General features: G+C 37.6%; 1 protein-coding gene across 3 annotated transcripts in view; it reads right to left on the reverse strand.

The window, feature by feature from the left end:
* Window positions 1–22559, reverse strand: part of LOC145665244 (glutamate receptor ionotropic, kainate 2-like) — a 1018072-nt gene that overhangs the window by 128361 nt on the left and 867152 nt on the right. For all 3 annotated transcript variants that reach the window (XM_081732538.1, XM_081732544.1, XM_081732549.1), the window contains one exon: window positions 8875–9027. In XM_081732538.1, coding sequence (XP_081588664.1) covers window positions 8875–9027 — 153 coding nt within the window. The remainder of the gene's footprint in view (window positions 1–8874; window positions 9028–22559) is intronic.

Here is a 22559-nt window from a genome sequence, read left to right on the forward strand (position 1 = left end):
TGAATTAGTGTCGTCTGGAACACTCCTATGTAACGTGTTACTTTTATTTCAGCTTTACTCGTTGGAATATAGCAGACCGTTAAACATGGCAGCTCCATTGTGGATCTGCGCCAAGGAGAAATGAGGGCAGTGATTCGGTTCTTGTTTGCGGAAGATCGCGCGAAGCAAGATCTACGGATGGATAGAGCGTTTCAAACAGGTAAGAACTTCTTTATGTTACGAGGAAAGATCGGGCAGGCCATTCACGTCAACTTCTGAGGACAACTTAAAAGTCATTGAGGGTATGGTGATGGAAAACAGACGAATCACAGTGGACGAAATCCAAGTGATTTTCATATTTGTGAACCTATACAGAAGATTTGCAACCGATGCAGAAGTCATTGATGGGTGCAAAATTGGTTACAGGTGCAACTGAAGAACTTTTTTTTTTTCGAGGGAATTAAAAAACTTGTGCAACGTTGTTAAAAGTGCGTTGAAGTACGGGGAGATTATGTAGAAAAATGATGTATGTTTCAGTTTTCTATCATTAGAATAAATGTAAATTGTCCTTTTACTTTTTGACTACCTTCGTATATTGCTGATTGTTGAAATTTAGGTTTCGTTTTCATCACCCAGGATAAATGTGGCTTTAAATTGGAGTTTGAATCACCGTACTGTGTTGAATTTTTGATATTCTCTCAGCGGAATTCTCATTAGCCACTATACCAGCAAGACTCGTTTTATATATATACATGCTAGTTTTCGAGATAGGGCTGATATATTCCTTTTCAGGGACGTCATTTGAGACTTCGCTTGGGGAGGGCAAGAGTACCACCGACATAAGATTTTCACGTTTTGTACTAGTATATTAGTAGCCAACCGATTAAAGTATGTGTATTTCTTAAACTTTGTGGGGGGGCAATGGCTCCCTCCTGCCCTCCCTAAATGACGTCCCTGTCCTTTTATCTTTTCATTGTTGAAGTATTTTGCCCCACTCCAATCTGGATGTTGGCTTATTTTCAAAGGTTTGGGAAGGGAACATACAAAGTGTCATTGAATGATTTAGATAGATTGTGCGAAAGTGATCGTGGAACAGACAGATTGACAGTCAAATATGTATTAAGTCAAATTGTAGAATCCTGCATAAGGTCGCTTTAATTAATTTATTTTGCTTTCTATTCAAAATATTAGAAAACTATCTCATATGAAATATAACGTGTGGTACAAATCAATTGTATCCGTCAATGTATGTTTTCATAACAGATTATATACTACAATTATAATAGGGAATTAATTAGACTTCTGGGGAAATCAGGAAGCTATATATATATATATATATATATATATATATATATATATATATATATATATATATATATATATATATAAAGGGATTATTTAATTTTACCCGAACGAATCACTAAAAACTCAATGTTTATTGTTTTTAAATCTACTTCTGAAATAAAAGACCGATCTAATTATTAAAAAAAGAGAGCATTATTTGTTCTGGAGATATGATTTTAATTACTATTTTATCTACTCACGCATACAAAATTAAAACTAGAAAGTTATTTAATTTCTTTATGTCTATTGGACAATTATTTTCATTAATAACAGAATGAAAACACAAATACCTGTTATTTTCTTGTGTTCTACAATAGATAACTCTCGTTTCAGTATTTTGTAATTTGTACCAACTGGAAAAGCGGTGGATTGATACATGAAATAAAAACAAACAATTTTTTTTTTTTAGAAATTATAAAGGTGCAAATATGTTCTATCTTTTCTCTTGATTATAGTTAATGACACAAAAATTAATTGAAGGTGTTATGAAGACTAGGTTTTCTCTGCACATTTAGGACATATATTTCAATCTCATAACGAAACTGTTGTGTGCATGTTATCTCGTAAGGCCTATGTTTAGCAGAAGGGGTCCAGTTCTTTTCTCTAAAAAATGTTACAATTTTGGTAATTTCTGCTCACATTCGGTTAGTTTGGGGTAGGGTTGGTTAGTTTAAGTTAGGTTAGGCTAGTTTAGGTTACGTTAGGTTAGTTTAGCTTATGTTATATTAGTGTAAGAATCCCGCATAATTTACCAAAAAATGATAGAATTTCGCTTAATTCTACTAATATTACGTTGCTTTAGCTTAGTTCAGGTTAGCTTACGTTGGTTTATGTTAGGTTAGGTTAGATTTGGTAACGTCATGTTACGTCTAAGTACTTGTATCACTCATTTCTCCTGTAAATTTTGCGTTTTTTTACGTGCTTCTGGACCCCTTGTACTAAACATACCCCTCTCGTAAATAGAGATTACATCTTCGAACTTCATGATTCTGATCGACAAAATAGTAATGTTCTGGTTTAATGAACCAATGAAGAAATCCAACCACAGTTCCTATACAACCTATAATATCCCTTCAAATCACGTACCTGAATGAGGGTGTAGCTCTAGCCTTTAAAAACATTTAAGATTAAATATCAAAAGAAATATTACACTAGATGTATTCAGAGTTAGGAATTTAACCACTTTCACATGATGGTTAGCCAGTAAAATGTATAATATACTATATTGATTGTTCATAATTTTGGTCGATTCTACACTTACAATTGCCAATTTGTAGCCACTTGTCTTTATTACTAATTAAACACTTTGTCAACCAAAACTTTTTTTTATATAAAATTACAAATATAAATAAAAATAAAGTGCAACTTGTTTCTGTTTCCGGTATGCTAACGGTAATTTATATTCTTCTGCACTGTATCTTACGTAACCTACCATAATGTCATTCTCGTTTACGTGATCGTGTAGTGGCAAATCGTGTGATTTGGATATTTCTCCTTCTACTAGCTAATTTCTACATATGATTAGATTGCATATTAGTGTTTCGAGTTTTCTTTTCTAGGGCTGTGTCATACTAGATCAGTGGTGCACGGATATACAGGCAACATTACTATAACTATTGGGAACGAAGAAAGTATTTACGGGGTTTTTAGTATCTCTGGTCAATGATGCGAATAAAGTGTCATGTAAATTCCTTAAATGCGAATCAAGGTTTGATCTGACAATGCCAGGAAGAATATTACAGTATATTTTTAGGTATCTACAGTACAATTACGACATGTACTATTCTTTATTTATTAAATTTGTTCTCTAGAAATGTAGCCATAATTTTAGTATAATTTAGGCATTTTAGCTGCATTCTGTAAATCATTTAGCTAGTTTCTAACGGCTTTTGTTGCTAACATTGGATGTACCGGCATGAAGTGTTTAGTCTTTTTCCAACGGGGGCCGCGGTGGCTCAGTGGTAGAGCGTTCACCTCTGGTGCTTGGAGTCCCGGGCTCGATCCCAGCCCACGCCATGTGAACTTTGTGGTGGACAAACACCGTGTGGGTGGGTTTTCTCGGGGTTCTCCCGTTTCCTCTCAGTTTCTTCATTCCACCATTTCATTCATCACTCATCATCACCGTCAGCTAACTAACCGGCATAACCGTGGGACGTAAAACTCAAAGATTTCATTTCATTTCTTTTTCCAAAGATGGAGACTATGCTATTTTTTAGCGAAAAACTCATTTCTGAAAAGACCTCAATAGTAAGGCGAATTTTTGTGCTGATTCATCTTTCTTAAACAAACCAAAATGCGCTCGCTATATGTAAGTATCTGGGATCAGATGTTTCAAAATATGGGAGTATAACTCGCTATTGATAGCCTAGCCACTTGATGTCAATGACAAAATCGTATACATAGGAACAGGAGTATTTTTTCTTTTAAATATTTGGTTCAGCGAAACTAAATTATATATTTATAAAGTCCATCTGTTAAATATAAAGAAGTCGACACTATTAATGTGTGCAACTATTGTCGTGTGTGCATTGCGTAAAGAAGTTCTTCAAATGCGGTCTCTTTTTCTGCTACGTACTGGCGCAGAGTTTCAATGACAACAAGGCACTACCCTGCATTCACCGTTATCCCAGAATGGACAATATGTCGGTACGACATGCCTCTTTGATTCCAAAATGAGTATAACATCACCTTACCTGCGTTCTTCTGTTGCTTCACTTTGTTGTTGCGAGGCGACTATGGTGACTTTTATGTGCTGCTTTCTTGTTTTGTAAGCGGATCAATGTTATGGATTCATGTCTCATTGGCAGTTATGATTCGATCCAGAATGAGGGGACCAATTCCAATGGGTGCAAACATCCACATGTTTTTGCATCTGTTCTGCTGTAGGAAAATGTGGTACAGATGCAGGGCAAACCTTCTTCATATTGAAACGATCAAGTTAGTTGGACGATGTCCTTCGATATGCCCAAATGTGCACTTAGCGCTCTCACAGACTTTTGCTTATCATCAAGAATAAGTGCTACACCAGTATTTGTTAATCATGGACGGATTTTTACACCCAGGATCCCAGGATACGGAAGCAAAGCGCCTGATCCGCGCTCATCTTCGAATAACTTGTTTCATCGTTACATTGTAGCTGTACTCAGTTTGTCTTGATCCGCATATGCCTGTTGAAACATTCCACAGCATATATTTCCGCAGCACTTTTCCATAAACTCCAACAAAATTTTATGGCATGTCGCTGTTCATCTTGAATACTCATGGCGAGAAGTGATGTTAAACAACAACAACAACAAAAGCGGAGAGGTAAAGGAAACACATTCCGCATAAATCAACATAGGTACTCACTAACGTTGTTAAGAAATATATGACAACTTGCTACAAATACTGAATTAGTCACCCTATACGACGAAAATACTTCCGAGACTATAAGCAGTGTTGCCAAACCAGGAAAAAAAATCTGTTTCAACTTGTCTGTGACAGTCTTTGTATTCGTAGTAACTATTAAATTAAACATCTTAAAACAGTGCTACTTTAGTCGCAAAACAAGTTCTTGCTTTTTGGGACAAGGGAGCGAATTCACACGAAACTAAGTGAATATTCCATTGAAAGCGTTAATTCACTCTGAATACAAAAAAGTGGCAAGATTTACAGAAGCAAGTGAATAGAAAGTCAAACACGGGAGAAAACGAACGAAATTCACGGATAAATTAGGTGATTCATTTGATGTTTCCCATAAGAATTTATTAAATATAATTAAGAACGAAGAGGAAAAGTAAATTTTATTAACGGTTCGAAAGAAAGGATAAACAGATTCCATGGATACTATTAATTGCAAGACAGTGAGGAAAGAAAACGGAACACAGACAAGAACACTAACTTTTACCAGAAAAGAGAACAAAACGTCATTACTCAATTTAAAGGATTGTCAGACATTGATAGAAGAGACAAAGAAAATAGTCTGCATTCTATAATTCCGTTGAAGACTCAAATTCAAGTACTGCCGTTTCTCTGAGCGAGCTCGATTATTTCGTGTGTCTCGGAGATACGATTGACCTGTCTAACCTACAAATGTTGAAGTTCGTGACAGACAAGAACCACCAACCGAAATTCAGTTTTATCGTCTAATGGCTACTGAAGAAGCTTTGAAATGTAAACTTAATTATTAATCAGACTTCATTTCAACGTTGAAGCCAGGACTTCAAGAGGTCAGACAAGCAGTAAGTCAAAGTAATTTTAATTTAAGAGATTACAACGCTCTGGTTTTACACGGAATGACAACTTGCTCCCATCAGCTTTATCTGGCATGGAAAACGTAGATTGTTGTTAATTTTTACAGAAGAGAACAGATGTCAGGCAGACATGAAATTCTAACATCTAGGGGGAAGATTATGTAGTTGCTGTTTACTAAGTAGTGGAAAATTGAAACATATAATAAAGTATAGACGTTTACCATAGTTGTGTTTTGATACGACTGCAAACACCACTGGTCGAATAAATTATACCTGTATGAAAATTAAGAACATGTGTCACTAGTTTTACTTGACCTTTCATGGTACATCGGATTTTCACTCTTTGTAAGACCTACTAGTGTACCAGAATGGACACTAAACTAAAAAAAATTTTAAAAAAATGTTATGACGCATCGAAAATGCTCCGTACTTGCTGAAATCTATAATCACCTTCACTAAAACATACCGCGTAATGCAGAGTCCTTTCGGTTATGATGAGCGTGATACTAAAGGCCTGACTACAGCAGTAAACAAATGTTAGTCGAACTCAATAGCATGGCACTAATCACATGTCAAAACGACTCTACATAAGGCCCATAGAGTCTACCCGTAGAGTTTTGACAGACTTCGTGTGAAAGTGAAGAGAAACTGGTCTTAAATGTGTAAAAATGGACTATTTTTACAGCAAAACAACGTGTCATGAAATATTCTATTACTCGTCGGATCATGTACCACGTACTTTTACTCTCGAAATTTAAAGTCTGGCCTCAAGAACATGCTTTCTTTCAGTTTAAAATGTCAGGTTAAAAACGGCAGACTTCTTATATAAATTTACAGACTTCTAATGTTATTACCAACAGTGGCAGCAGGGAATGCAGAAGTCCTTACAGACGAATTGTTTACTGTAAAGATAATGACGACATCAGCAATAATGTAATGGGTAACAACTCCAGTACGTTGTGTGTATGCATTTGTGTGTGTGTTTCATATCTTGTAAATTAAACAAACACTCGCAATATCCACATTTCCACAAAGTTTATTGATTTGATCCATGTTCACTTTATGAACTTACATTTTCGTAACAAATTATTTTCATTATTCTGCTCAGAATCTGCCAACAATGAACAACAGTCAACAATAGTGACCTAAACAACTTTTGAAACCTTGAGTCTACTACCAATCGTAGAAGTGCTTTACCTCGCGTGTGATACATCGGGAAAATTCGGAACAATTCGTGGAGCTACTTTCCGAACGCAAAAAGAAGTGAAACAGCAGAAATGCATCAACAATGTTGTGAAGTTTAGAAGCCACAGTGAACTAATTATAAAGGTGAAGTTTAGAAGCCACAGTGAACTAATTATAAAGGTGAAGTTTAGAAGCCACAGTTAACTAATTATAAAGGTGAAGTTTAGAAGCCACAGTGAACTAATTGTAAAGAAAGCACTTAAAGAACTATAAGATGGCAGAACGAACTTAAAAGAATTAATTTTTCTTATTTACCTCTACAGGCTTTATACCAATTGTTCTATGTACTTTATTATTATACTCGTTAAACAATTCTTGTAATATATCTATCTATTTATAATTTCCTTCAAAAAGTACTAAATTTTTCTCATATATCTTATTCTGTTAACGTTCTACGATATGTTGTTTTACGAAGACACATGCTCAAAATGGAATTCTCAAACTTGAAACATTCGCAAAATATCATCTCTCTATGACTTACGGTTCCCGAAATATGGCTGCTTAAATTTCCCGAAATCCAAACTTTTTTGGTCATTATCTGGAGAACGGTGTGTAGCCACCGCTTACTATTTGGTACCAAAATATTCACCATTCTCTTAAATATTAATTAACACCAATGTCATCTCTCTATGACTTACGGTACACGACATATGGCTCCTTAAGTCCCCCGAAATCGGAAATTTTGGCCAATATCTCGGGAACGGTAAGAGCAGGGATGAATTCACGGGATAGCCCGAGGGGAATCTCTCCCCCGAAGGAAATTCACTCCCCCCCAGAGAAACTCTCAAAATTTCAATCACAAAATGTAGAAATTACTTCACCCAAACTCACCTCCCCCCGAAGAGTTCATATTCCCCCCCCCCGGGGGTGAAAATGTCTGAATTCAACACTGGGTAAGAGTGACGCGAAAAGTTTCATCACTCCTTTCAAATAGTTTTTTAATGCTCTATCGAATGAAGGGCTCAATTTTTTTAAAAAAATCGCAAATAACAGAAACACACACACACACACACAGACACACACACACTGACACACACACACACACACACAGACACACACACACAGACACACACACACACACACACAGAGAGAGAGAGATCAGTAACGAACTTTTAACTTCATTGAAACTATGAAACAACAGCAACAACAAAATAAACAAACGAAACTTAACGGCAATCCGACAACACTGTGCTCTCGGAAGATGTTCTCCGTATAACACGAGAGACGTGACTGACAAGATATTATGGATGGGAGTTTACGATTGGGACACACCCTAGCGTTCTATTTGATGCTGAAATTGGTAGGTCCTGGTTAAGCTTCACGACTGCGTGCGATCACTATACCTACAGTTGTAAGCTGTCCTTTTAGCTAAAGGCAACACGAGCAATATCTAGAGGGAGGCGCTAGAGATCACCACAACTTGTTGCTACTTAATTCTAAGTTTACAATGAGATTAGTCCGTAGTCGTGGGCTAGCACTGAAGTAAAGTTGTCTAGAACACAAACATTAACGCAAAAGTTAAAATCTCATCTCGAAAAAGAAGTCGCAAAGGGATGAAAGAAATCCAAAGTATTTGATGATAGTTTTGCTCCCAAAATTGGATTTATAATGTTTCTAATGAGACTACATTCGTACTATAGCGACTCGTCTCGAAAAGTGGGGCCATGATGGCTCAGTGGTAGAGCGTTCACCTCTGGTGCAAGGGGTTCTTGGTTTGTTCCCAGCTCACGCCAAGTGAACTTCGTATTGGACAAACACCATGTGCGTGGTTTTCCTCGAGGTTCTCCCGATTCCTCCAACTTTCTTTATTCCACTATTTCACTCATTTCTCACCATCACCATCTCCTTTTGCCTAGCTGGCATAAGCGTGAGAAGTAAAACTTAAAAGATTTCGCTCGAAAAGTGCGTGTTTGTATTGGAACAGTTCAGTTACGTCTGGTATCTCATTAAGAAAATTCGGCAACTCTACTCTAAAACAATCTCCCCCTATTGACATGAAATCATAATAACCAACAGACACTTGAAATAACTAATTGTAACTGGTCTTAATAAATATGATTTTTGCTGTACTTACAGAATTAATGTAGTTGATAAGACTAAGTCCTCCATCCCATGGAAGCTCCTCTTCACAAGAAACATTTGACAGTCGTAACGTATGACTTCTTTCTAACATCTGAAGCCCAATCGCAAACACATGCACGGAATCGTACATCAAAGCTGGTTCTGCCTGTAACAATAATATAATACATATAATCATTAACACAGCTAAACAGGTAATGAAACATATCTATTTGATAAAGTAAGAGAAAAATAATTTTAATGTCATCCGAAAAGCATCGCTTGAGAACTGAAGACGGTTTTGAATCGACAAACCTTTGTACTTTAAAAAAAAAATCCACCTACATATGTATTTTAGGAAGTAAAGTCAAAAAGTGAGGTTCTGTGATGAAAATTTCGTATCATATTATAGAGAATGAGTTTCTTCTTAGCTGAGACGAAGTTCATTATGCTGAGTACAGTTTCTGCTGTATCTTCCGTTCCATGTAAATATTGAAGAATGAACATTCCAAATCATTAGCGTCATTCCAGTGTTGGCTGGGGGTCGCCATCGATAAAGTCTCATGTTTCTTACTATAGATAGTGACTTGACACTTAGTCTTCCGTTCCAGGCGCTGCTATCGACTGAAAGAATTCCACTCCCTTTCACTAAGACTCTCTCATTTAGCAACAACTGAACCCTTATTGGCTCAACGCGTGGGTATGAGCTTTAGTTGGCATTTTTGCCACGGCTCAAGACATTTTGGAAGCACTATGGTACATAGCTTTTTTAAATCCTCGTTAAACCACCAGATAAGAACCATGAGATGACGAAACACGGACAAATCATTTTTTATTGGGGAATCACACATTCCCCATACCAAAGAGCACACACTGCTGTTCAATCATAGTGAAGCAGGGAGCTCTATGATGGACACATCATCAACACATCGATTTGAATCGAAGTGCCCGCGAAGTGTGAACTGCGTAATTAAATTCTATTTTTGGGAGCAGCTTCTGATATCCCTGAAATTCCAAGATAAGCAGTTCAGAAACTATATTCTATCTCTTTCACGAATTACAGGATTCAAGGCTTTCTCAAGATTGTCTCCCACCATAAATATCCACCTTTGGTTACTCTCGCCGTATACATCGATAAATGTTTCTTTAACCTATCTGTAGCACTTGTGTACACAGGAATTACTCACAAAACTCCCGTCGTAATCTTTAATCAGTCGACAGTGAACTGTGGATGTATTGTACCCTTCTGACTGGAGAAATCGAATTACATTACGTAGCATAGGCCCCGACTTTTGGGGGGCAGGACACTTTTGCCCCCCCCAATATTTAGAGGTGGGGTCCTCGCCCCTCCAATATAATCCGACTGAGGAAGAATTAACAAAGAGGAGCAAGAATTTCTGTCGTAATCTTCGTCATTCCTTTAATTCAACGTTAGGAACAGCCTTCTAGGGATGGGCACGAGTCGAGTTCCTAGTCGAGTCAAATGTAATTTTCTCGAGTCGAGTTCCGAACCGAGTCACTGTTTTTTAGGTCGAGTTTCGAGTCGAGTCGAGTTTGATAAATGGCTCGCTCGTTCAGCTCGTTTTAACTCGTTTTAAAATCATGGCATGATTAGATTGGAAAGCCATGAGAAGTGTAAGCGATAAAGTGGAATACCTATAGCATTGTTCACGAGAGGGGACACTGCTTGCATCTCGTTTTGTCTCGATAACGAGACGACAAAGGATTTTATAACGAGACCTGAAATGTCGTTAGCACCAGTTTAAGTTTAAACTTTAGTTTTTACCATCAAGGCTGAGACCTGCATGGTCGAATTTTTGAACCGAAACAGAAGCTCAACCTATTTAGTGATGTAAACTTGTTCGGCTCGGTTCAACGGACCGAAATGCTCGAGCCGGCATGGTTGGATGAACCATCGATTCGCCCCAACTGAGCTATCAGCTCTGTTCGGCTCGCTTTGTGTGAGCCATCGGCTTAGATCGGCTCACCCAGGCTGACAACCCTAAGCCCGAGTCGAGCAGTTTTGAACATTTTTGGCCAACGCCCTATAACTTTTAACAATTTTTGGCTCGAGCTAAATCCTTGCTTCTCCTGAACTCAAATCCAAAATCTCGTGAACGATGGCCATGCCTCTTAGACTTCACGACTACCGAGGTCGGCAGTCAATTAGTTTTTAGTATTCAGATAGAAACCACCTATCTTTCATGTTTATACACTGTGTTATAATAATAATAATAATAATAATAATAATAATAATAATAATAATAATAATAATAATAATAATAATAATAATAATAATAATAATAATAATAATAAAGTTGTAGTAGCAGTAGTATCATTGATAATAATTACACTGTCTATGTAGGATAGTTGAAGAGAGTACTTGAAACTAAACAAAATTTAGCTCCATTTGGCTCGTTCTTGCTCGACTCGACTCGAAACTCGACTTGAATTCGAGTCGAGTTGGACGAAATTTTTCGAGCCGAGTTCTCGAGTCGAGCTTAGATATGTCTGTTTCGAGTCAAGTCAGGTTTCAATGAAAACTCACTCGAAGTCGCTCGTGGCCATCCCTACAGTCTTATTCGACAGAAAAGGCGGTTTTCAGAATGGTATTGAATAGAGCACTGAAGCTTCAACCAACACTGGCAACACTCATCTGACAAATGTAGATCAACGCAGTGTGAATTTTGCAGCGGAGTAGCGGATCGAGCTTTGGGTGGGGAAGGGGCCTTTATCAAGCAGTTAATTGAAAACGGTTGAATAAGATTATGATATATTTATTCATTGTTTGGACCCCCCAATATTTTCATCAAGTCGGCGCCTATGGTGTCAACAATGAAAAAAGAGAAATAATGAATATAAATCCGTATCTAAAATATGACTTGCCCCTTCTGAGACAAACAGACTTGTGTTAATGTGTCTTCAAAATGTAAAATCTCGTGTCATGTCAATTACATGTATTGTATATAATAAATTTCTAAACTTTCCTGAACTGAAATATGAAAAATAAAGTCAGAGAAAATTTGCTGCCCCGAGTCACGGTCCGTGTTACCTTATGTGTAATAGCACAAAATTTAATTTTCACAAAGTAAGACATTTAAATAGATCTGAAGATGAAATCATTAAAATAAAACCGCCGTCCATTTTAATAGGTTGACCGCCATGAGACCCAAAATTGGGTCTCAAATAATGCTCTTCGTGAAGTTGCGATAAGCAGTTTTGGATTTCACCACAAGAATGGTTCAAGCCGTGATACCCCATTATGTGGGATTCTCATATTTGTTAATGTGTGAAAAAGATTTGTTTAGGCTCATGAATGTTGCCTCGTTCTTGTAGCTGGCCCCACAAAGTACACAGTAGTTGCTCATACCTCATAGAAATGGATGAGCCACCTAATGATGAGCTATCTTCAATCATATTTTGCATATATAGTTTGGCTCCGGCACACAGTCAACTCAAGGAAAGAGAAACATAGATTACTTTCTCATATAAGTAAACCAGCTGTAAAACAAAGACGGCAAAACAGAGTTTGCACCAAAAGTTTTGTTCCATTAACGACATTTTTACATATTAATAATAGTTTTCTATGTATTCTGATGTTCTTTGTGTCTTGTAGGTCAGAGGTTCTTAATATGAGGTACGTGCTGGACCGTTCATGGATAAGCGGAAAATAATTAGTAAATGATGGGAAAGCTACTTTAATATTCTAAGACCAGGATTCGATTCCTGGCGGAAGTTCATGTGGTTCAGATTCCACGATGAGCTGCAGATCTACGTCTCATATCACTTCAGTGCTGAAAGGAATGCCAAACTCAAAGCCAACCAACTTTAATATCTGTACAGGGTGTTAATGAACTATATCAACAAGCTTCAAGAGGTGATTCCTCACATCAAAATAAGAGAAAATTTTTATTTGGACTTTTGGAGAAAAAGTAATAGTTTCAGAGCTAGGGTTGCCCAAAATCGTGGAAAAGCTATTCATTTGAACACGCGTTATTTCGAATTCAATAAAGCGAGGAGTGGCGGCTACATCACCATAAAAAAAGTTAAACATACCCTATCCAAAACTGCATACTTCAACTTTTCCAATGTCTAATGGGTGCACAAGGGATTCTCTAAGGAGCATTAGCACTAGCGTCTATTACCTATCAGTTAATAACTTTGAATATTGTTTTTCTTCTTCAGTATTTTCTTGTGTTCCTTAGTGTGACACTCGACACCTTTTGTTTCAATGAAAAAGGAGTAATATATTAGTATGTGTTTTCTTGTGTAGTTTGCCGGTCACGGTCATCCAGTAAAATTGAAAAGAAAATGTACCAGACATTCGGTAGTTTTGGTAAATGTGCAGAGTACAACGGCATTATAACAAATTTAAGAACGGCAATGAAGCCTTTTAGGATACATCACATGTTGGCTGTCCAGAAGTCATAGACAATGAGGCACCTAATATTGCTATTAAGCTCAATAATGACAAAACATGTGAGGCATTGAGAAAAGCATTCAATTTCGATGTAGAAACCGTTGGCCAACAACTCCAGAAGATTGCGCAACGTACAAAGTTAGATTACGAGTCACGCGTGGACTGCGGTACACAAAGCAACACGAGCAAATGCTTGTTTCTTTATTGTCTCGTTGGTTGGAGAATCCGTTTCTGACGTGAGTACAGTGCTGAGAGCGTGCGTGCGTTGAGAAGTGGGTACACCTCGATACTCTGTCACCATCATTGGCTTGTAACACACGAAAACTCAAAGAAAGAGGGAAAAAACTACATAAAAAAGGTTCTACTCTGTGTTAGGTGGACATCTCGGAGTATATTGCATCACAAACTGGTACCACCTGACTAGACGATCAAGGCAATTTTATATTACAGCAATTGGAAAGTGTAAATGAAAAATTAAGGACCGAAGAGCAAGTTCTTGTGAATCGCAGTTACATGTTGATAAGGTCACCTCACAAGTGACACCCTTATACAACTTACTTAAGAAATGGTAATACAATCCCAATATACGCTAGACATTGTGCTATTAGATTACTAATTGTTCCATTCGTTGACTTGAATTCGAGTCAAGTTGGACGAAATTTTTCGAGCCGAGTTCTCGAGTCGAGCTTAGATATGTCTGTTTCAAGTCAAGTCAGGTTTCAATGAAAACTCACTCGAAGTCGCTCGTGGCCATCCCTACAGTCTTCTTATTCGACAGAAAAGGCGGTTTTCAGAATGGTATTGAATAGAGCACTGAAGCTTCAACCAACACTGGCAACACTCATCTGACAAATGTAGATCAACGCAGTGTGAATTTTGCAGCGGAGTAGCAGATCGAGCTTTGGGGGGGGGGGGGGCGGGGGCCTTTATCAAGCAGTTAATTGGAAACGGTTGAATAAGATTATGATATATTTATTCATTGTTTGGACCCCCCAATATTTTCATCAAGTCGGCGCCTATGTTACGTAGTTCACACTTGGTGGGCGCTTCGATACATTCACGGTCGCTACTTGTCAATAATTGAACGTCAAAGTCTGTTTTATTTGGGTACGATGGATGTGCAATCTCCAATGAACAGATTTGGGTAATCCACGGCGTTTCGCTATCTTATGTGGCTCTTCTCTGATGCTACAGCGGAGGTTGAATAAAAACGTCCTCTTATATTACTATACTATAGATTAATCTAGGTCTATATAATCAAACTCTTGGATGACAATTGCTCCCTATTCTCGTACATGACATTGCAGTTTAAACCAGCCAGTACAATTTGTGAATGAACAAAACAAACATATTACTTTGTTTATCTATTTTTTTTAAAATCGTTTGTTTGCATGCCTAAAGCAGTCCGTTTTTTGTCTTTTACCATATGGGTGGGTTTTCTCGGTTTTCCCGTTTTCTCCCACTTTCTTCATTCCATCATTTCATTCTATTGTCAATATCATCGTTTCCTTTAGCCTAACTGGCATAATCGTGGGACGTAAAACTTGAAGATTTATTTATTTATTTATTTCTATCTTTTAATAGCAGGTAACGGATTGCAAAAACTTTCAGTGTCTTGTGTTCAGTGTCTTCAGAAAGCCTTCCGATAGAGGACATTTCCACCAATTACATCAATCTATTTTCATGTTACACATATCACTGTAATTTGTAGAGCAGAAACGTCTTCGCCAATTTTAGTTTTTTTTTTTTTTTTTTTTTTGTAATCTATTCTCTGGACTTGACCATCCACCGTGAAGAATTTATGATGGAATAGTAATTGGTGCAGTGCTTCTTTCAGAAACAATGTTTCGGGTGGGGGAGGACACTTAGTATTCGGGGTGGGCTGCTGGTACTGTTCTATTTATTATTATACTAAGGACGTATTATTTTGGTCTCTTCCGGGAGGCAGTGCCCCCCCAAAAAGAAAGTCTGGAAGAAACACTGAATTGGTGCGTGCAGGCCGGTAATTAGCCACAAAAGTTTAGCGGAGCCATAAGTATGCTGGGGGAGGGGGCATAGTCGTAACAATTCTAGACATCTCTATATCAATAATTACTCATATCTGATATCCCTAATTTCGTTTCTAAATAATCTTTTTAACCAGAAGGGAAACTTATCTATCATCTAGACTACAAATTTACTAGTTCTGTCAACGTGCATTACATGAAGAGCAGAATAGAATAATTCAGGTCAAGTTACGGTTAGGTTAGGCTAAGCTAAATTGAATTTTGATGGGGCCGCGGTGGCTCAGTGGAAGAGCGTTCACATCTGGTGCTTGGAGTCCCGGGTTCGATCCCAGCCCCTGCCAAGTGAACTTTGTTTTGGACAAACACCGTGTGCGTGGGTTTCCTCGGGTCTCTCCCGTTTTCTCCCACTTTCTTCATTCATTATTCGGCATCACCGTCTCCTTTAGCCTAACCGGCATAATCGTGGGACGTAAAACTCAAAGATTTCATTTCATTTTTGAATTTTGACGTGACTTGTGTGAAAAATTGGGCACATTATGGGAAACTTTATTTTTGTGTGAATTAAATTCATAGAAATACTTTCAAAGCGATAAAAAAAAAACAATGCCTGTATTTGCTGATATCTATGTATTTACAAATTAGCTAATACTGGAAACCTTAACAAAAATGGCAAAAACCAATTAAAAGTGCTATGCTGAGTAACGCAAACAAATGCGCAAATTTTGAGTTACGTTAACGAAGTCAGTAGGTTATACAGAAGAGAGAAGTTATAGAAACAGAGAAACAGAAAAGTTTTAAAGAAAAACGGACGACTCTGGAAAGTCCACGTTCTGACAGAAAGTAAGGTATCAACCATCTACCTACATGCCTCTCCTCACATGCAATTAGTACACTAAAGTATCTGTCGGGTGAGAGTATATGCCGCGGTTTCTATCCTTTGCGAAAGACATTTACACGCGAATCTGTAGCTGTGTAAAGAAGGGTAAACAAGAAAATAGGAAAATCCAAGAACAGTTTTTTTTTTTTTTTAACTTTGTAAATTTTGGTAGAAGGATAAAAAAAATGAAAGCCAGAAAAAAATCTTAGTAGGTCATGCTGCATGCAATAGGGAATTTACAAGGCTAAACCACACTGGAAGGGCTAGCAAAATTTAATGTAACAATGCCTGTAGTAGTAAATTAATAAGATGTATATAATATTACAAAAACCTAACTTAAACTGTTAATTATAAAAATCTGTGTTGTCTATACCTCAAGATAAACTGTCCTTCCCTATTGGCTTAGTTACCCCATAAGTTATACTAGAATCTGTTTTCGGGCATATACAGGGTGTTTCAAAGCAACGCCGACAACGTTTGGGAGATGATTCCTGACACCAAGATAAGACAAAAAGTATAGACCAACCTGGGTGCACAAATGTTTCCTTTCGGAGCTATAGGCTTCCGAAAACATTAAAAAATGAAATTTGAAGGTCCATAGCTCCAAAACTATGTGATCTACCATAGTCGGCTTAAGACTTCACTTAGGAACTAGTATTTTCCCTATCCAAATATCCAAGTTTCAGAATCCTGCGGTACTTCCGCAACAATTTTTATACAGGTAGTTGATGAGTGCTTCAAATTACATGCCCGTAGCCAAACAGCCTCTACAAAAAATGTTACGTGAGTACCTTAGGATTGTGAAATGTGTTTTTGGATAGCGCACATGTTAGTTCCTAAGTGAAGTCTTGATCCGACTATGGTAGGTTCCATAGTTTTGGAGCTATGGACTCATTTTTTCAAGTTTTCTGAAGCCTGTAACTCCGAAAGGAAGCATTTGTGCACCTATGTTGGTGTCAATAATCACCTCCTACACGTTGTCGATGTTGTTTTGAAACACCTTATATATCTAATAAGAATCAGCAATTCTTTAAGCGTAAGTGGAGATAGTGATGTAGAACAGTTTCCGTTGTTAACCCAGCTCTATGAAATAATTCGTTGAACTATACCCTGGAAGCGACAAATCAAGATAATTGACAAAGTCGTAATTTCCACATAAAAATTAAATTCTATCATTACGTCCAGATCTATTTCTATTAATCCATCAGATTTGCCAGTGATTTCTTTAGTACATCTTCTACAGTGAGGTACGTGAAGGAAAGTTTTGGGGTTTTATTACCCTCCACCTTTTAACACGCAATTATAAAAGAAATAAACATTAGATATATTAAGACCAGTATATAGAAAAATCAGAAAACGAGAAGATACTAGGGAGCTTAAATATAGTGAGACAAGAAACGTATCAGGCATACGTAAAAAACGTAGCTTACATGTGTAAATCTTGTAGTTTTTGGACTATTTACAGCAAAGAATAATTCAAAAATTGTATTTTATACGTACTTTACGTATAAGTGTTTCGGGGTATGTTTAGTACAAGGGGTCCAGAAGCACATAAAAAACACAAAATTCTCAGGAGAAATGAGTGATGCAAGTACTTAGACGTAACATAACGTAACCAAATCTAACCTAACCTAACATAAACTAACGTAAGCTAACCTGAATTAACCTAAACTAACGTATTATTAGTAGAAATAAGCGAAATTCTATCATTTTTTGGAAAATTATGCGGGACTCCTACACTAATATAACATAAACTAAACTAACCTATCGTAACCTAAACTAGCCTAACCTAACTTAAACTAACCAACCCTACCCTAAACTAACCGAATGTGAACAGAAATTACCAAAATTGTAACACTTTTTGGAGAAAACAACTGGACCCCTTCTGCTAAACATAGGCCAGTGTTTCGACCAAACATACTTTCCGTACGAACAAAAGAACTGTATATACGCGATCAGAATTTCACATATAGGTGGACGTATGTAACATATAGCTGATGTATGTAACATACGTATATATATGCAATATACGGAAGACTGTTAGATGTCATACATTCTGCAACGGAATGATATAACACCTAAACGGGAAAACTATGTAGCATATGGATAACTATGCTCTGTACTGACTTTTGTAGTAAACATAAGTATTCCGTATATTTGTACAATATACCGCTGTCCGGATAACGGATTTTTCTCGGTGTATTTTTCTGACGAGAGTAGGCTATACTTATTTATTAGAATTAAAATAAGTCGTAACAGTTACAGTAACTTAGCTTCTGATGAAGATAAAATTAAGTTTTGAAACTGTTATGCCTTATTTTAATTTTAAAAAATAAGTATATACTCTAGTCAGAAAAGTATTAATCATTTAAGTACTAACTCCAGAGTCGAGATCAATGAAATTAAATGTAAGAAGCTTGAATCAACCTTGATAAAATTCTATGTACTTCAATAATGTTTTGTAAACCAATAATATGATTCATTTACTAACATATCTGGATTTAGTTGAAAAATATGCCTTTATTTGGAACGTTGTGGACAAGGGACTAGCTTTAAATTCAAGGAATTCGGATAGATAATAATTAGACAGAGTATAACTTATTTTTTTTTTCTGGGGTGGCATGCATGGACCTCCTAGAAAAAGTTTTGTTCCCTCCCGCAACATTCGAAAATAGGCCCCTTCTTTCCATCTTTCTTTTACTCTTTGTGGGCCCTCACACACGCCTCTATCCCCGTTCCATGCATGACAAATTAATTAAGGGGACAATATTGAGAAATCTCAAATCCATACGAATAAATATTATTTCTAAGGCCCCTAATAGTAGACGTTTTTTACTGAAATGGGCAATAGACTAGTTTTTGTTTTATTTACTTTTTTGTGTGCTGTTTTGTTTATGTAACATAGTAAACCTGTTTGGTGCTTCATTTATAATTTCATGTTCGTATCCAGTGCCGCATTAAGAGGGGGGCTTCCAGGCTTAAGCCCCGCCGAAATCTTACTTACTATAGTAAAGTAAATGAAATATCTTGCAGAATTTTTACATTTCCACGCAAAGCCTCCCCCGAAACTTAGCAAAGGACCCCCAGAAACAAAATCGTAAATACGCCACTGATCGTATCGTATACGGAGTAAGAAAATTTTGTCTTAAAGTGGGCCCCCTCGAACGGCAGGAACCTTCCCCTTGCCGCCCCCCGCAAGTTACGGCCCTGTAATTAGGTAACAAATGCTTCTTCTTGCACTAATTCTCTAACTATAAATTTTTCAATGAAATGTGTAATTTGTCAATACGTGTCCCATTCTCCCCAGCATGGTTTTAGTAGGTAGAAAACCAGATGCTGGACATGTCGAATCAGGCTGCTATTTCTACAGCCAGTTTTTTCATTACTCATATTCCCCACACTTCTATCTCGCTTTGCCATTTCTAATGGATAATATTGAAGCATGCTTCGTGTGATATAATGCTATTTCATTTGTTCCTTACGTAATTGCATTAACTCGCTTTCGTTTGGTTCAAAGCAGAGTCAAACCAATCCAATATGAGCGTATGTCGACATGTGTGCTTTACAACTGTCTGAAAATGTGTTGACAATTGTGCCGTAACAAATCACCTTAATTTTCTTTCATTTTTTCTGTTTTTTTTTTTTTTTTTACTTTAATTTGGACGCTAGAGAAAAATGGAGTTCACTTTAACTCTTTCCAACTCAGATCGACAGAAAGACAAACAATTATGCGAGGGGGAAAAAATCCTGATTAATTACGAGTGCTCACTCATTAATATGATTACTACAGATAGAGAGTTTGCAGCTGTTTTTTCGAGGAAAATTATCTTTCCCTCTCTCTGTCCAAACGCAACCGAATTAATTTTGAAAGCGAAGCAAATAAGATGTATACGAGATATGATCAAAAAGTAAGGTAACAAAACCTGCTGTGAAACACGTATATATTATTTCATACAACCAATACAGCCAACAGAAAGTACATACTTAAGATTACTTCTCGACATAACCGAACTGTGTACTCGCTCGCACCTGTTACTCTCCCACCCTACCGTCCATCATCCCCCTCACTCCCAAACCAAGTTTCCCACAGTAGTCGCCGCACTGAGCCACCGCTGGCGGAACATTGCTTCTAATGGGGCCTTCATAAGGCGCTGCTGACCGGCCAAGCCGCCAGTCGCTGTGTTTCAACCATCAGCACACTTCTGTCGGTTTGGCACTGGCTGTAGAAGTAGCGGCAGTATCAAAGCTGTTCACTTAAAGAGATGCCTGTTTTTATGAATAAATTTACTGTACAGTACTTCTTTTTCGCAAACAAACATGTACAGTTCGATTATCCGAAGAAACCAGTTTTCCGAACACCCATGTCCCCCAATTACTTCGGATAATTGACGCTCTACTGTATTGTATATTTATAAATACAACACGGGGGTCCACATGAGCTTTGGGGTTGGCCCCCAGGATCGACGGCCTTGGTCCGGGCTGTAGGGAGTTTGGTCGATAATATCCCAGCGAAACTCCTTCAAGAGCGTGGTGGTCTTCTGAGCTGTATGCGGGTGCGCGTTGTCCTCAAGGAATATGACGTCATCGGTGAGAAGCCCTGGCTACGCTGACGAGACACTACAGTCTTTCTGTAAACCTCTACGGCGCGAATTTCAGCCGCGGTTACATGTTCCATCTTCAGAAAACGAATAACTAAGCGGACTGCTTCGCGAAACCAGTTTTCCAAAGAGTCGCCATTTGTGTTTGCCTATAACTAGCGCCACTGGTGACGGGTGACTGAAACTCTGTACAGTTGCCAACTCCATGTATTGAAATTACCGCACATTCCTCATTTCTCTATAACACACGAAACTCCAGAAATATCAACTTTGTAACCTTAGTTTCCGATCCTTCCTTGTATATAAGCAAATGCTCTATTATAGGATGAAAAGAAATATAAAGCCCTGAATTACACTGTATATATAATATTATTCGTACTTAACGGAAAATAATGTCGAATGATAAATCTCATCGAGCTGAACATAAATCATTGACCAAATCCTCATGCGTAATTTTCGAGAAATCGAGGAAAACATTGCTTTTTTGAATTTAACAAGTAGCATTGTCACAGGAACACCACGTTAAGAAGTTTGGTTACAGCTTAATGCCCCACGATTATATCAGTTAGGCTAAAAGGGACGGGTGATAAGAGCAACTAAATGAAGAATTCGTGGAATGAGAATGTAGGGGGAAATGGGAGTACTCCGAGATAACCCATGAACACGCGGTTTTCCATCACAACCTCTCTTAGCTGTGAATCGAACCAGCTGAGCTACCATGCACATCGGAGTATATGAACCAGACAACAAAAATGTAGGGATGGAAAATTATGATAACATGAAAAATCTGGTTGAGAATATTTAAGGATGGGAAACTGCATCAAACCAATCAAGAGATTGGTCACCCATGATGAAATAAGAAGTAATATATTCCGATAAGGACTAGGTCCCGGGTTCGATTCCCGGTGGGGTCAGTCTGTCAAAAAGGCTGAAATTTTTTTTTCTGGCCAGCCATCCTGAGAGTCAGGTTTTCCTGGGTTTTCCCCATTCACACGAGGCAAATGCCGGGATGGTACCTAACATCTAGGTCTCAGACCACTTCCTTCCTTCCCTTTCCGCTGAGTGTGCGACCACCGAGGGATCATTCCTTATATACGTGACAGACTAGCACAGCCAGAGATATCAAAAATCCAGAAATCTAATTCCTAATCCTGGTAAATCTATTCGATAGTATTATACAGTATTTTTTAAAAATTTTAATTTACTTAAGATCCTTAAATTATTAAGCGTTTAAAATGTCATTTATTCAGTGCATTGATAAACGCACGTATATTAGACCAGTTGGTTCAAATTTAAATGTCACAGAGAACATTAATGCAGTGTGTGTGTATCATTTGCTTGTCAGAAGAGATTCAGATGTCAGTCTGCTTCGATGAGAACGAACAGATGCGACATTTCCCACCTTTTTCTTCATTTCTGCATCATAACAAGATGATGATAAAGGTAGGTAGAGAAGACGGGAGAAGAGGCATTGGAAAATCAAATTCTCAAGCATAATGAATGACTGTAAAATAAAAGGGAAAAAAAGATGGTTGAAGCAATTTGATTTCTCGGTATTTGGTCGTGTTTATTTTAACAGACGCCTTTCCCAGAGTGAAAGAAAGAGAGAGAGAGAGAATTTTAGTCTAATGTTAATTAGTCTAGTTCCCATGGATGAGCGAACGCAATTAGAAATGTCTTTCGTTTGAGTAAAACGAGGTCAATATAACAGGAACAAATTTAATAGCATTTTCGCCGGGAGGTGCTGTCAGAGGTGGAATGCACTATTTGATAGATATGAAAAATTAGATGATTATTACG

This window comes from Thermobia domestica, chromosome 1 (genome assembly GCF_964235325.1).
Source record: "Thermobia domestica chromosome 1, izTheDome1.hap1.1, whole genome shotgun sequence".
Lineage (NCBI taxonomy): Eukaryota > Metazoa > Arthropoda > Insecta > Zygentoma > Lepismatidae > Thermobia > Thermobia domestica.